The sequence below is a fragment of the Colossoma macropomum genome, unplaced genomic scaffold (genome assembly GCF_904425465.1).
Source record: "Colossoma macropomum unplaced genomic scaffold, Colossoma_macropomum, whole genome shotgun sequence".
In the NCBI taxonomy this organism is placed as follows: Eukaryota; Metazoa; Chordata; class Actinopteri; order Characiformes; family Serrasalmidae; genus Colossoma; species Colossoma macropomum.
Window position 1 is genome coordinate 44,870,937 of NW_023494791.1, and position 16,043 is coordinate 44,886,979.

General features: G+C 37.4%; 1 protein-coding gene across 1 annotated transcript in view; it reads left to right on the top strand.

Moving 5' to 3' along the window:
• The first annotated feature begins 576 nt into the window (after window positions 1–576).
• syne2b (spectrin repeat containing, nuclear envelope 2b) overlaps window positions 577–16,043 on the top strand; it is a 201,093-nt gene continuing 185,626 nt past the window's right edge. The window contains 10 exon segments of the mRNA XM_036575316.1: window positions 577–958; window positions 2,149–2,210; window positions 7,464–7,559; window positions 8,920–8,968; window positions 8,971–8,996; window positions 9,135–9,227; window positions 10,726–10,922; window positions 13,462–13,661; window positions 14,795–14,892; window positions 15,065–15,154. Coding sequence (XP_036431209.1) covers window positions 847–958; window positions 2,149–2,210; window positions 7,464–7,559; window positions 8,920–8,968; window positions 8,971–8,996; window positions 9,135–9,227; window positions 10,726–10,922; window positions 13,462–13,661; window positions 14,795–14,892; window positions 15,065–15,154 — 1,023 coding nt within the window. The 5' untranslated portion in view covers window positions 577–846.

Below are 16,043 nucleotides of genomic sequence, written 5' to 3' on the forward strand. Positions count from 1 at the left end.
CAGCTGTCAGTAGTGCCAAGTGGATTACCCAACACACACACACACACACACACACACACACACACACACACACACACATTCATATATCGCTGCTGTCGGAACAGAACCTCGTATTTCCATTTTTGTCGTTTTTCAGTTTTTGACATAATTTGAAAAAGCCTGTTGATCTTTACATTGTGTGTAAATTTCATGATGAATGGACTAAAAGAAATGAAATGAAAAAATTCTGGTTCCATTGACTTACATTAAAAGTAAAGTATGTTTTTTCCTTCTCCTGTAAAGTTATCACTGTGGAGATATGAGGGTTTGTTCTGACAGCAGCGATATATTTATATAATCAGAAACATAATGTATCATATTCAGATGAAGTGCCAGGGCTGAAGAACTGTGTTTGAAATGTTGAGGCTTCTTCCGCTGCCAGCTTGCAGTAAAAGAAGGGTAACAGAAGAGGGTCTGGTCTGCTGCTAAACCACTCGCACTATCACGTCATGGCTCAGCCTGCCATGAGTGGCACCTACTTGAAGTCCCCTGATAACGTCCACGGAGTCTTATTCATAGTCAGGGTGATCATGTATAGCAGCAGGAGAGTGATAGGGTGCTTTTAAAGTTCTCTCAGTTTGGCAGAGTCAGAGAGGTGGCAGGCCACCATTAGGTGTGGAGGTGGGTCTTTAGGTTTGAACCTTACTTTCTTAGAGAAGAGCGCAGAGCGAGGGTTTGTATTGGTGTTGTTAGAAGAAGACTGATCTTGAGGAACCGGTTGGACTTGAGGTTGGACAACAATGGAACTTCCTGAAGAAGGTTTCTAGGATCTGGTTTGTGAGAAGGCTGGAAACAGGCAGGTGAATCATGGCTAAGATTGTAAAGGAAGAAGATTTTGGAAGGAAGGAAAGTGATGAAAGTAAGACGGAGACGCTGCACATGGCTGAGGACCTGAATGATTTTGCGGAACTTTATGATGGTAATATTGAGGTCTGATGTATGTGTTTACGTGAATGAATGAGTGAATGCACTTGGACAGTAATGGATGAAACACTGACATTTTGAGGAAACAGCAAGAACTTATGTACTTAATTATATAGTTAATAACTAGAATTTTAAGTAGAATAAGTCATTGTTATATTGCACGCATACCAGGGTTGTTACATTTACTCAAGCAATCTTGAATCTTAATTTATCATTCATTCATTATTAGTTGGCAGTTTGAATGATGATAATGCATATTTTATATTCAACTACTTGTCTACAGACCCTGAGGGTTACGTCCATTTAAAAATATATATTATTTTGGATTGTGTAAGAATAAAACTCATTAATTAATTGCTCGATATATATATATATATATATATATATATATATATATACATATATATATATATAGTCAAAGTCAAGTCAAAATTCATTTATATATATATATATATTTATATAATGACAGCTATTTGCACATTTTTTTGATATCAGTCAGAATTGTTATTGTTATATTATATTTTATGGCTATTATCACTTGCAAATAATATAATGACTTCATATCCTTAATTCCATTGCTATCAGAGCATAATCTAAATTTTGTCATTTTAAAGTTTTTCACATAATTAATGTTAGTTGACTCTTACATTATTACAAAACTTCATTATGAACAGACCAACAAAAATGATCCAAAATGACTTAAAATAAAACCCTCGTATGTTAATTTACATTGATTTACATCGATGGCTGGTATAGTGTAGTGGGTAGCACCTCTTCTTTGCTGTAGACTGGGGTTCGATTCCCTGCCTGGGTCAGCACCCTACACTATACCAATAAGAGTCCTTGGGCAAGACTCCCAACACTACCTTCACCTGCCTGTGTGAAGTTATCACATTGTAAGTCGCTCTGGATAAGAGTGTCTGCCAAATGCCGTAAATGTAAATTAAACATTTTCTCTTGAAAAGTAGCCATTGTGGATAGTTTTGTTCCGGCAGTGACGACGTGCAGAGTGACTAGCGATATGCACACTTTCTCATTCAGTACCTTTCAGTTTTAAATAGACACTTCAGTGGAACATGTTTCCATCCAAGTCCATCCCGAATGCCAGTGTAGGTAATTCCAATTGACGTTATATGTTTTTCTTTGCTGCTCTTTGAATTAAAACCTGTTTTTTCTCTCCCACAGTGGAACAGGAACAGATTCAGAAGAGAACCTTCACTAACTGGGTGAATGCCCAGCTCTCAAAGGTGAGGTCAAAGGGTCAAAGTTTAAATGTGCAGGAAGCTAAACTTCATTGCTTAATGCTCTCTATGTAGGGGATAGGGGTTCGATTCCCTGCCCAGGCAACCATACCAGACTATACCAATAAGAGTCCTTGGGTAAGACTCCTAATGCTGCATTCGCCTACCACTGCAACACTGTGAAGCTGTGTGTCGTCAATGTTATTAATTAATGTAGTGACTACAGACTGTAAATTATGAATGTGAAGCTTATTGCATGTTTCTTGGCTATATTCATTCTCTGTCTGGGTAGAAACAGACCTTAAGTCCTCTTAGAATATTACTTAAGCAAAGCTTTTCTCTATTGAGTAGTACGACAGTCATATAGCATTGAATATAAAGGGTTGTTCACTGCTCTCTAAGTAAAGGGCATTCCTGCATGCTGGCCATTGGGGAGTGGGGGAGGGGAGGGAGTAAATATAACCTACTGAAAGACCAGAGATAGACAGCAACAGGAGTTAGACACTCACTCACTCACACACACACACACACACACACACACACACACTAATGGACATTTTCCATTGACCCCTGTAGATAAACACTGCAGTATCTATACTACCATTCAAAGCTTTGGAATCACTGCTGTACATAATACAAAACTAAATTGATTATAGTGAAATAGTATTATGAGGCAATGTTTCAAATCATTAGTAGAAATTTTAGATGTTTCCAGAAAGATGAGTGGAGCTGTAGATGTTATAGGTCACATAATGACCAATTAAGCTGTAGCACATAATAACATGAACAGTGGTGGACGAAGTACACAAACCATATACCTGAGTTAAAGTAGAGATACACAGGTAAAATATTACTGCACTAAAAGTAGAAGTTCCTCCCTTTAGACCTCCACTTGAGTAAAAGTACAGAAGTATTTGCCTACAAATGTACTTAAGTATCGAAAGTAAAAGCACTAAAAGATTAATTATGACTTTAATGCCCTGTTATCATTTTTGTAACAAGACTCGCTTCATTAACTCATTATAGGTGAAAATACTGCAGTGTCACTCTTGGTAAACCAGTCTTTTAATAGAGTCATTAATTAGTGACGCTGATGTCTATTAAAATTATCATAAGCACAAAACACTGAAGGCAAACAGTTTCCATCAGGTAGAACTGAGTGGCTCTGAAATCACTTTTTACAAACAAGCAAAGTTTCAGTTTAAGATTTATTTGAACTTAGTTACAAGTTTAAGTTTAATAAAAACTTTAAACTCAGATTCACAAATGAGTTTCCTTTACTAAACTGCATCTGTAGGTCTCTGTTCATAAACATAAACTAGCAAAAACTAATTTACTATAAAATGAAATAGTGTTTGTATAAATTCAGAAAAAGACACGTCAGTCACAACTGCATATGTGTACATATTTCTATATTGTGGTCTATTTACACAAAGTTAGGTTAGTTCATCATTTATGTTGAATAGACTCTCCCAAAATTTTACGCTGCTGCACTGATGTTGAACCGTGTGCTGCACTGGGTCGGTATGACCAACAGGTCAAAACAAGCTCAAAACAAAGTGACCGCTGTGCCCTGATTGGTGTTTCTGCTTTGCGCTTCTTTCGTTTTGACATGTTACATTTTTATACACACATAAACCAAAAGGAACGACAGATTTCTCATAATGTAGTGGAGTGAAAAGTGAGATATTTGACTATGAAATGTAGTGGAGTGAAAGTAAAAAGTCACCCAAAATGGAAAGACTTCAGTAAAGTACAGATACACAAAAAAGTACTTAAGTACAGTAACGAATTACATTTACTTCGTTACTGTCCACCACTGAAAATTAACCTGCAGAATTGTCAAAATTCTCAAGTTTTATTAAGGCTATGGTCACCCACACACTCACACAGACCCTGGCTGACACCATTACTTTCCAGTAGGTGTGTATTGAAGCCAAATGGGCCCGTCTAACACTTTACCCACTTTTCATCATCCACTTTTTAATCCATTGTTTGTCCAGCTGCTTATGGGTGCACAAATAAACAAAAGAATGGAACTTAGGCTAACATGCACACACTGGTCATTTCTTCTGAGGTTTAAAGGACAGTTTGGATAAATAAAATCATACACGTTTTGCCCCTTTTACCATGATTGAATGTGGTCACTCAGACATGTTTGGTCTCAGTAGTTTGCTTCTTCAGTTTTGCACTGGTGTTATTCACAAACAAGAGTGATGATGTATCAAAATCACTTAAAAATCATGGTTCTTCAAAGGTTCTTTAGTAAAGAAAATGGTTCTATATAGAGCCATGAACACTCAAAGAAACGCTTTGCATGATTAAAGGGTTCTTTGCATCATGAAAGGGTTCTATATAGCAACAAAAAGGGTTCTTCTATTGTTACCATCTACCAGCTTGTAGTAATAGTAAAACTCTTTTTGGTGCTACATAGAAACATTTTCAAAAAGGTTCTCCATAGAACCATATTAAATGATCTGAAGAACGCTTTCACGATGCAGAGAACCCTTTAATCATGCAAAGGGTTCTTTGGGTGTTCATGGTTCTGTATAGAACCATTTTCTTTATGAAAGAACACTTGAAGAACCATGTTTTTTAAGTGTGTACAGTTAAAATTCAGGCTTCTTAGTTGTTGCTACTGTTTTTAGCTATGTGATATGAATTTGTCCATTTTTATGGCGTTATATAGTGTCAGAAACTGCATAAGCAAATCTATTAGAGATTACCAAACAACTTCACACAGTCTGAGTGTGATGATTAAGCCAGCAGTAAACTTTAAATGAGTTGGTTAGAGTTTGTGTGGTGTTCTAAAGAGTTACTAAACAGAACTCCTACTCGCCTGTCATTGGCTCTAAGACCTCCCCCATGACTGTGATTGGTTCACTGGATGAAGCAGGCTTCTACAACAGTATATTCGAATAGTAGTTTGGTTTTGTGTAGTTTTTTCAAAGCACATTTTCAGAAAAAAAGTAATTGGGGTGGTCCCATTCTTGTCACTGGTGTGGTACCCTCAAAGGTACGTCTTCTAGTTGGACCTTAAAACCACTGTTGTACCTTTGAAGGAACATTTACATTGTTTGTACCTTGATAACAGTAAAATGTACCTGCACAGAACCTTTATTTCTGACAGAGTACGCTGCCAACTTTGCCTCCCAGACTTCCAGGCCAAATAAAGTTTCCATGCTTTGAGTTGAGTTCAATTTTGGAGAACTTTGACACATGAATTGGCATCCTTGACCAATTGCACTACTGATTTGGCTGTGTTGACCTCTGAAGTGGCAGCCCTTCATAGCACTAAACCTCAAAAATGGAGGAGGCGCTAACTTTGGCAGTGAATACGCACCAACCTTTAACCATTTCTTTCCCACTGTCTATAAATAATCACATGCAAGAGAGATTGCATGAAACACAGTCAGTCGGGAGGTCTTTCATTATTATCATTACATTTGTGGTTTTACAGTTTGTTTTAGACAAGTTAGCCAGCTTGTCAGCTGTGATGTTAGCTCTGTGGCTAGCAGCAGCTACACACAAGTCTGCCAACCACCAGTTATCTACACTGCAAATCAGTGTGCAGCACTACACTAACGAGTATGAAATAATCTCATATAAATATGTTCACTTTTGTGTTGTTACTGTTTACAATTAGGCAACCTGTTAAAGTCTGTTAAACTGGAGCTATTAAGTTAGCACAACGCTACTTGGTGACATACATGCTTCTGTAACCCTCTCACTGGTATGGAGAAATCCACTTTAGTCATGTTTGCTAGGTTCGAAACAAGGAGGATGGAAAGAATGAGATGCGACAAAGGCTTGGAAGAAAAATAACAACAATGAATATATTGTTAGCTCAATAGTCATTTACACAAAGGACAAAAAAAAAATTAAAATGGGCCCAAAAAAAAACTTAAGAGCTCTTCAGGTTCACTGTCTCTGAATTTAAATCTGAAGCTCAAGACTGCTATGCAGCTTTTATGTGAATATGCGCGTATGCCGCTTCTTTTCTTTCCTTTTCTTGGGGATGGATCTCAATCCGTTCGTAAAGAAAAGCTTATCTGTTTCTCCTGTTCCGTGAAGGAACAACACGCAGGCAGACGGCTTTCAACACGTGGTCCTGGCTCGCCGTTCTGGTCTCACTCACAGTCTGACATGCGTGCGTGCTTGAAAGATCCAAACTCAATGCAAGAAAAAAAAAACAATCTACATAAAAAAAATACAACCATTACTACTCAACTTCTCAACAAGTAATTCTTATGTAGATTCACTACATAACACGAACAATTTGCTTCTATACAGTAAAAAAATGCCTCACTTATTCAACATTCTACTATGAACATCTTACGAATTACTTCATTATCAATTCTAAAGACCTTACAGCTGAAAATCTTCAATTCCTTTGGTAAATTTGTACGTTAGGCGTCGAATTACAGTACAGACAAATTTAACTACGTAGTTTGCTCTTAACAAATCTGAGAGCTTCCATTCTGCTCTCCAAAGAATACTTATAAAACATTAATCTGAAATCATTTACAAAACCAAAACATAGTACAATCACAACTCCAACTGGCTTTTTTTTCTTTCTTGCTTTCTAATAATAACCCGTTTGAACAGTTTTCACCCTACTCTTTTATAGTCAGCAGCATGACATGCTAACTCACACTGACCAGCATGAGAAAAGATGAGTTTAACTCACCGGAGTTGCTCATTAAAAGGGGAAATAATCGACAGCAAAAGACACTGATGGATAATTTCACCTTTATAGAGTGAAAAAAGTAAAATATGGCTCAGTTCTAGTCTTAATATCTGTAAATTCGTACTCTAGGTCAATAAATTCAATGCTGTTAAGAGTAGTAGCTAAATTCAAAGCTAAGCTGCAAGTGGTTTCGTTCGTTGTTTTTTTTTCTTTCCAAAAACTGGTTTGGACCGGTTCTCCCAGGTGGCTCAGACTATCTTAAAGCATAAACCCTCTACAGGAAATTTCAAGAACTGCAACAATTATACCTTAAGTGCAGCACAAACATGAAATGAAAATAAACCTTCACTTTAAGTGGGTTACACTTCCATTTCTTGTCAGCCTTGTAGCTCCAGTGCTAAACTAAAGAAGCAAACTTCAGACACCAAACATGTCTCGACTGACTGATGATGTTATTTGGACTGAGGGGCAAATTCTGTATCACTTTAATGCATAACACTTTAACGTAGTAGTGAAGTGTACCATCCTGTTTTGTTTAATTTAACTGCATGTATTTCGTCCTGTTTTAGCGGAGGCCTCCGGTGACCGTGCTGGACCTGTTCAACGATTTCAGAGATGGATCCAGACTGCTGGACCTGCTGGAGGTCATGTGTGGACAAAGGATGGTGAGCTTGTTCCCTGCATCAAAAACAACATTCACTCTAAATAAGGACTGAAACGGTGGACTGTGCTGAGCTACAGCTTCATGTTCAGTCATGCATTGACCTTTCAGATAAGTGGGGGAAAGAACAAGGAGATGAGCTGTGGAGAGAGCCAGTAGAAGATGGACAGTGTGTTCTCATGAGTGGGCATGACTTGTACTAATATGAACTGGACGGTTTCATGGAAAAAGCTGCAGTGTAGCAGAAGTTGATTGTACTATTGAGTTCTACATGTAAACACCTGTGTCGCAGCATGAATGTGTAAAATTTGGGATGCTAAGGTTTTTGCTAGATGCTGAAAGTTTCATATTTTATTATTTCTTAATATCTTCACGTTGTTATGATTGACACATTCACTTCAATCAAATATTTCTTTAGTGCGACATTCATCTTTCAGCAACTTTGTTCTAAAAGGTACAGAAATAAAAAACATTTAAAGTTTAACACATTTTATGTCCATTTTTATGTAAATATGTCTCAGTATGTGTTAATGTGCCAGTATAGGCTAAAAAATATAATATAAACAAAAACACAGACTTAGTTTGCTCTGCTTTCAGCTTTAGCTCAGCTATAGCCGCTTTTCTCGCATCTTCAGCAGGAAACTTTTCCGCAAAAGGAGAGCAGTTTTCTTATAAAATGTCTCTCAACGTTCGTTTTTTTACGAGGCGGTAGTCAGCTCCTCAATCGCCAGATTCTTGTTCGAATTTTCCTGTTCCACCTTAAATGGTACCTGAGGCATCAGAATGTGACTGCTGCACCATTTAAAGTAGAACAGGAAAATTCGAAGAAGAAGGCGAATGAGAAGCTGACTTCTTTAAATCTTTCTCTTTGCCTTTTCGTTACCTACTAGCTAGGTGAGACTGTTGTCTGTGTTGCTATGGTGACCAGCAGTCTGTGCACTAACCTTCAGGGTTAAAGGGTGAATTAGCAGTTCTACATTAACTGCAGAGTTTAAGACCATTTATTGTTAAACTGTGTTGAACGATCAGCAGAGCTTTATTTTACTGTAAAGGAGGATTATTTTATTTTTACCTACAAATCTAATTCAGCTGTGGAGCCACAACAGGGCAGTGAAAGAGTCGCATGCGGCTCCAGAGTTGCTGACCCCTGGTTTAACCTCATTACACTTTTCATTGCACTTTTATTATTCAGGTATTAATATTAAAACTACTGCAAATGATTGTGGATCCGGATCAGTGCCCATCCAGGTTAATGCTTAGACAGTTGCTTCTCTTAGAAGTCTTAAAAGATATCTTGTAATCTGCACTGGGGTTTTCTACGCTTGTGCAGGTATTTATTGCTTATCGTTTTGGGTCTGTTTCAGAGTCGGGAGAAAGGCAAAGGGATGTTCCAGCACAGAGCACACATAGAGAAAGCCTGGCCTTCCTCAAGAGGAAATCTGTAAGACACGCCCATAACACTCACTCTCTGCATGATGAGTAATGATTAATAACTGGCCTGGACAGCAGCATTAGAACAGCATTAGAATAGTAATGCAGGATATTTCAGGCACTAGTCTCAGTCTTTGTCCTCCTACAGATCAAGCTGGTCAACATCAACGTTCCTGACATCATGGATGGCAAACCCTCCATCATCCTGGGACTGATATGGACCATCATCATGCACTTCCATGTGAGTCCACTGTTCATTATCATCAATCTACTAAACAATTAATGGCCTTCTCAACCTCAGCTAGAATAACAGTAACAAAACTGCAATAACTTGAAAGGAGTAGAGAAATTGTGTGGAAAGTGCAGATTCTGAACTTTCTGTCCATATCACATTTGTGTTTGATAAAAGAAGAGAAGATATTTTATTATGATTTGAATTTGAAGGAAAAGTTACTTTGTAAAATCTTCAAACCTTTCAATACAGAAACGAAATCCAATGTAAATGCAGTTCATTATGTAACTAACAATGCAATTAATCACTATGTAATCACATTGAAATAGCACAGCAAAGTGATAATAACTCTATATTTCTAAAGGTTTCAGCAAATTAAAACGAATAATACATTAAAAAATAAGGATGTAACAAATTAAAACATAACAGATTATCTCTTAAATCAGTGCCACTGAGAATGAGGTCATTGATGGAAGAAGGAAGAAGGAGGAACTCCTTAAACATTATTTAGAATTTCATGTCATCATATTTACAAGAAGACCAGGAATAAGTTTGTACACCTTCCTAACAGGGTCACTTAGGGCCAGATATACGTACAAGCACAAGTGCAACTTGATGTAACAGCGTTATGCTTCCGCAATGCAACTAAATTTAATGCTGATTTATCATCACTGCTCTCTGCACTCGATGTCAACGATGTAAAAATAGAAGAACCATATCTGGTGCTATAAAGAACCCTTTTCACAAAGGTTCTACATAGAACCATATACAGCACATTTTCCATCAATCTGATGAACCATTTCACCATGCAAAGGATCATTTAAGCATGAAATGGTTCTATATGGAACGTCTAAATAGAACTAGTCCTTTTATTAAAGAACTCTTGAAGAACCATAGCATTTTCAAGAGTGTGCAGCTTATCACCATGCGCATACAAAGCATTAAAAGCCAGTTAAATGAATCTTCAGCCTGCTAAACATGAGTGAGTGAGTGAGTGTAGAGTGAGTGAAGCCAGTTCAATAAAGTGCTTTGCATCATAAAGCTGGTTCTGCATAGGTTCTTTAGGGAAGGAAATGGTTATATCTAGAATAGTGACAACTTAAAGAACGATTTTAATATTTGAATGGTTCCTTGCATGGTTCTCGATGATGGAGAATCTGTTGTATATGGTTGTTTAAAGAACGGTTCTATATAGCACCAAAAATGATACTTAGTCAAAGATCCTTTATTTGGTACTATATAGAACCCTTTTGCCAAGTGTCTAAAACATTATGAACATTTAATGCTGTGGTTGAAATACATGTCAATGTTAAAATTCTTTCATATTTTCATCTAACTTTCAGTGAATAACAGTGAAAAAAGATCTATTACAGCTAAAAAAAAAAACTAATCAAAAGATCAAAAGGTTTCTACATTAAATGTCTAGAATTAGTAGCAGTTGAGGTGAGTTGGTGGTAAATCATGCAACATGTTCTTGTGGCTCAGTGTGTTCTTGTTCCATGTTCAGATAGAAGAGCTGGCAAGCACGTTGTCCTTCAGTTCTCGGCAGTCCTCTCTGGAGTCACTGGCCAGTCTGGACACTCGTTCGACCAGCAGCAGTGCCCGCAGCAGCCCGGTGCCACCCCGCGGCTCACCGCTACACACACGCTTCCGCATCTCTGCCAAGAAAGCTCTGCTGCTGTGGGTCAGAGAGCAATGCCACAAGTGAGTGAAGAACTGCACTTTACACGACTAGAACCACCTAAACTACACTCACTTCTACAACTACACTCACTTACAACTACACTCACTCTACAACTACACTCACTCTACAACTACACTCACTCTACAACTACACTCACTCTACAACTACACTCACTTTACAACTACACTCACTCTACAACTACACTCACTTTACAACTACACTCACTCTACAACTACACTCACTTTACAACTACACTCACTCTACAACTACACTCACTCTACAACTACACTCACTTACAACTACTCACTCTACAACTACACTCACTCTACAACTACACTCACTTTACAACTACTCACTCTACAACTACACTCACTCTACAACTACACTCACTTTACAACTACTCACTCTACAACTACACTCACTCTACAACTACACTCGCTCTACAACTACACTCACTTTACAACTACACTCACTCTACAACTACACTCGCTCTACAACTACACTCACTCTACAACTACACTCGCTTTACAACTACACTCGCTCTACAACTACACTCACTCTACAACTACACTCACTTTACAACTACACTCACTCTACAACTACACTCACTTTACAACTACAATCACTCTACAACTACACTCGCTCTACAACTACACTCGCTCTACAACTACAATCATTATCCAACTACACTCACTCTACAACTACACTCACTCTACAACTACACTCACTTTACAACTACAATCACTCTACAACTACACTCACGCTACAACTACAATCATTATCCAACTACGCTCGCTCTACAACTACAATCATTATCCAACTACACTCACTCTACAACTGCACTCACTCTACAACTACACTCACTCTACAACTACAATCATTATCCAGCTACACTCACTCTACAACTACACTCACTCTACAACTACACTCACTCTACAACTACAATCATTATCCAACTACACTCGCTCTACAACTACAATCATTATCAACTACACTCACTCTACAACTACAATCACTCTACAACTACACTCGCTCTACAACTACAATCATTATCCAGCTACACTCACTCTACAACTACACTCACTTTACAACTACACTCACTCTACAACTACAATCATTATCCAACTACACTCGCTCTACAACTACAATCATTATCCAACTACACTCACTCTACAACTACAATCACTCTACAACTACACTCGCTCTACAACTACAATCATTATCCAACTACACTCGCTCTACAACTACACTCACTTTACAACTACACTCGCTCTACAACTACAATCATTATCCAACTACACTCGCTCTACAACTACACTCACTTTACAACTACACTCGCTCTACAACTACAATCATTATCCAACTACACTCACTCTACAACTACAATCACTCTACAACTACACTCGCTCTACAACTACAATCATTATCCAACTACACTCGCTCTACAACTACAATCATTATCCAACTACACTCACTCTACAACTACAATCACTCTACAACTACACTCGCTCTACAACTACAATCATTATCCAACTACACTCACTCTACAACTACAATCACTCTACAACTACACTCGCTCTACAACTACAATCATTATCCAACTACACTCACTCTACAACTACAATCACTCTACAACTACACTCGCTCTACAACTACAATCATTATCCAACTACACTCACTCTACAACTACACTCACTCTACAACTACACTCACTCTACAACTACAATCATTATCCAACTACACTCGCTCTACAACTACAATCATTATCCAACTACACTCACTCTACAGCTACAATCACTCTACAACTACAATCATTATCCAACTACACTCACTCTACAACTACAATCATTATCCAACTACACTCACTCTACAACTACAATCACTCTACAACTACACTCACTCTACAACTACAATCATTATCCAACTACACTCACTCTACAACTACACTCACTCTACAACTACAATCATTATCCAACTATACTCACTCTACAACTACACTCACTCTACAACTACAATCATGATCCAACTACACTCACTCTACAACTACACTCACTCTACAACTACACTCACTTTACAACTACACTCACTCTACAACTACTCACTCTACAACTACAATCATTATCCAACTATACTCACTCTACAACTACACTCACTCTACAACTACAATCATTATCCAACTACACTCACTCTACAACTACACTCACTCTACAACTACACTCACTTTACAACTACTCACTCTACAACTACACTCACTTTACAACTACACTCACTCTACAACTACACTCACTGTATTATTATTATTATTATTATTATTATTATTATTATTATTATTTCACCTCTCTCTCCCTATCTCTCTCTCTCTCTCTCTCTCTCTCTCAAGTTCAAGTTCAATGTAGCTTTACTGGCATGACTGTAACGTCCACTATTGCCAAAGCATTAAAACAGTGACAACAATGACAATAACAACATGAACATATAATAATAATAATATATGAAATACTAACAATAATAACAACACCACTGTTATTCTCTCTCTCTGTCTCTCTCTGTCTGTATCAGGGCTGGCTGTACGCTGAATGTGAAGGACTTTAAGGCCAGTTGGAGGAGTGGTGTGATCTTCTTGGCCATCCTCTACGCTCTGAGGCCGGACCTGGTTGACCTGTCCAAAGCCAGAAGCAGAACCAACAGGCAGAACCTGGAGGAGGCGTTCCGCATTGCTGAGAGAGAACTGCACATCCCACGATTACTGGACCCAGCAGGTCAGTGAGTGTGTCTGTGTAATAATAATAATAATGATGATAATAATAATAATAGTAATAATAATAATAATAATAACAATAATAATAATAATAATAAAACATTTTAATTTTAACACCTTTTAACTTCACAAAGTGCTTTATAGGAGAATGAAGAAGTAGAAAAAGTAGAAAAATAAAAGTAAAATTTTTATGCAAATATATAAGACATTAATTTCAATATATAATTTTAAAGAAAGAAAAAAACAAAGTGATAAAAGAGAAAACTTCTAAATGCAATGCAAATAAAACTATACAGCAGCCTAATATTCAGTGCAGGTGTTTGGCATCTCTCAGTATAACACCTCAAGTTGGCTACACTATTGAGGCAGAACTAAACACAGCAGCATGAGTGAGGAGTGAAATAGACTCTATATATACAGGGCATGTTTTAGAGTACTCCGCTGTGTCCACTCACTTATGTAGCGAAGTACTAAAGAAGCTCTTATTCACTTTAGTGCTGGATATGCATCAGGGAATGCTGACGTGGCTGACTGACCAAAGTAAAGTTTGATTTGACGAACTGACGGATGAATGACAGGCAGAAAAGATGGGCCAGCTTAATAGTTCAGTTATACTTGCTAGTTTAGCTTTCGCTTGGTGGTTAGCTTTCTCTCTGTGAGTTTCTCTGACTTTAACAAAGAGAGGTTGTGAAGGGACACACAGTTTTGGACAAACCACATACTGGTTTGCTGGATGCTGCTTACAAATATGTGATGTAGGATTTGCAGTTTACATAGAACGAAAAAAATTTGGTAAAATACATCAGCTGTGAATAACACTGGAAGGTTATTGACAGCACAACTTTGTACATGTATATAGTATGACCGCCAGAACAAGACTACTTAGAAACACAGATTTAGGCTTTAAACTGTTTGTAAAATTGTTGATCATTTTGTGAATTCTATTAATTTCCAAGATATTCATATTCTAACAAAACATCTAGAGCTACAGTTTAGTGTCTGGTTTGTAATATTCAAATCTATGTTGTGTTATTGTAAGTTATTATGGTAAATACTAAACATATAACACAATCACAAGTATGTGTGTGTCTGTGTGTGTGTGGGTGTGTGTGTGTGTGTGTGTGTGTGTATCAGATGTTGATGTTAGAGACCCTGATGAGAAGTCCATCATGACCTACGTGGCTCAGTTCCTTCAGTACTCCAAAGACGCGCCTGCTGATGAGGAGATGCAGGTAACAGCGCAGACTCAACACTCACGTTTCTTTTTGACCAAACTCTTTTTTTTATCTGCTGCATTTCCGTTCTCTCTAATACTCCACTGCAGCTGTGACTCTTCACTCTCCTCTTTAGCGTGTCATCTCAAGCCTCCCTCTCTCTCTCTCTCTCTCTCTCTCTCTGCTGAAGGGTCAGTATCTCTCTCCCCCTGAGAGCCTCTCTCCTGTCAACCTTCCCACCAACTTCACCCCCGCTATCGCTGCCTCTCCACTCCGACAGGTACTTTCAGCCTTTCTCTTGCTCTCTTTCTCGTCTCCCCCTCATTTCTGGCTATCTTCTCTCGTCCATTCTTTCCTTTCTGTTTGCTAAATGTCCTAAAAAAATGGAAGTTGTTAGTCAGTAACCCTGAATATCTGTAGCTTTACTGTGGTTTACTAGACATTTTACATCTTACATTTCATGATGAAGCACTTGTGTACCACTTCACCTTGTACACCAGCATTATTTTATATTTTTATGATTATATATGGTTACATATGATATTTGATTATATGTGATTTTATATAATGATATAAGAGCACACACACACACACACACACACACACACACACACGCACACACATATATATATATATATATATATATATATCAAACACTATTTTATATGATTATATAAAATGACTTATGATCAAATATCATATATAACCACATAAAACACATATAATCGTAACCAAAAGTTTGAGTACCCCTGGTTAAAGTACATGCTTGATGATAAATTTCCTTTAACTTTTTATTTGATAAATTTAACATAGTGGAAAATAGTAAAACATAAAATATGAAATGCGACATAACTTTTGCACATGCCACATTTTGCATTTCCTTTGTCCTCAATATATTAAATTAATCAAATAAACAGTAATTGTGCATTAAAATGTGCTGTAGTGTTCTCACTATGGAGGATTTGAACTTATTTTCAATTAGAAATTCAACAAAGCATGGAATTTCACCAGAGTTACCCAGACTTTTGCATTCAACCACAAATGTTACAAATAACATTTAATTATAATACACTGTGAACAAGAAATGTTACCTTAATATTGGCCAATATTGACCAATCGATATACTGAGTGGGCTTTAATAGATAGAAAGACAGACAGAATGATTGATT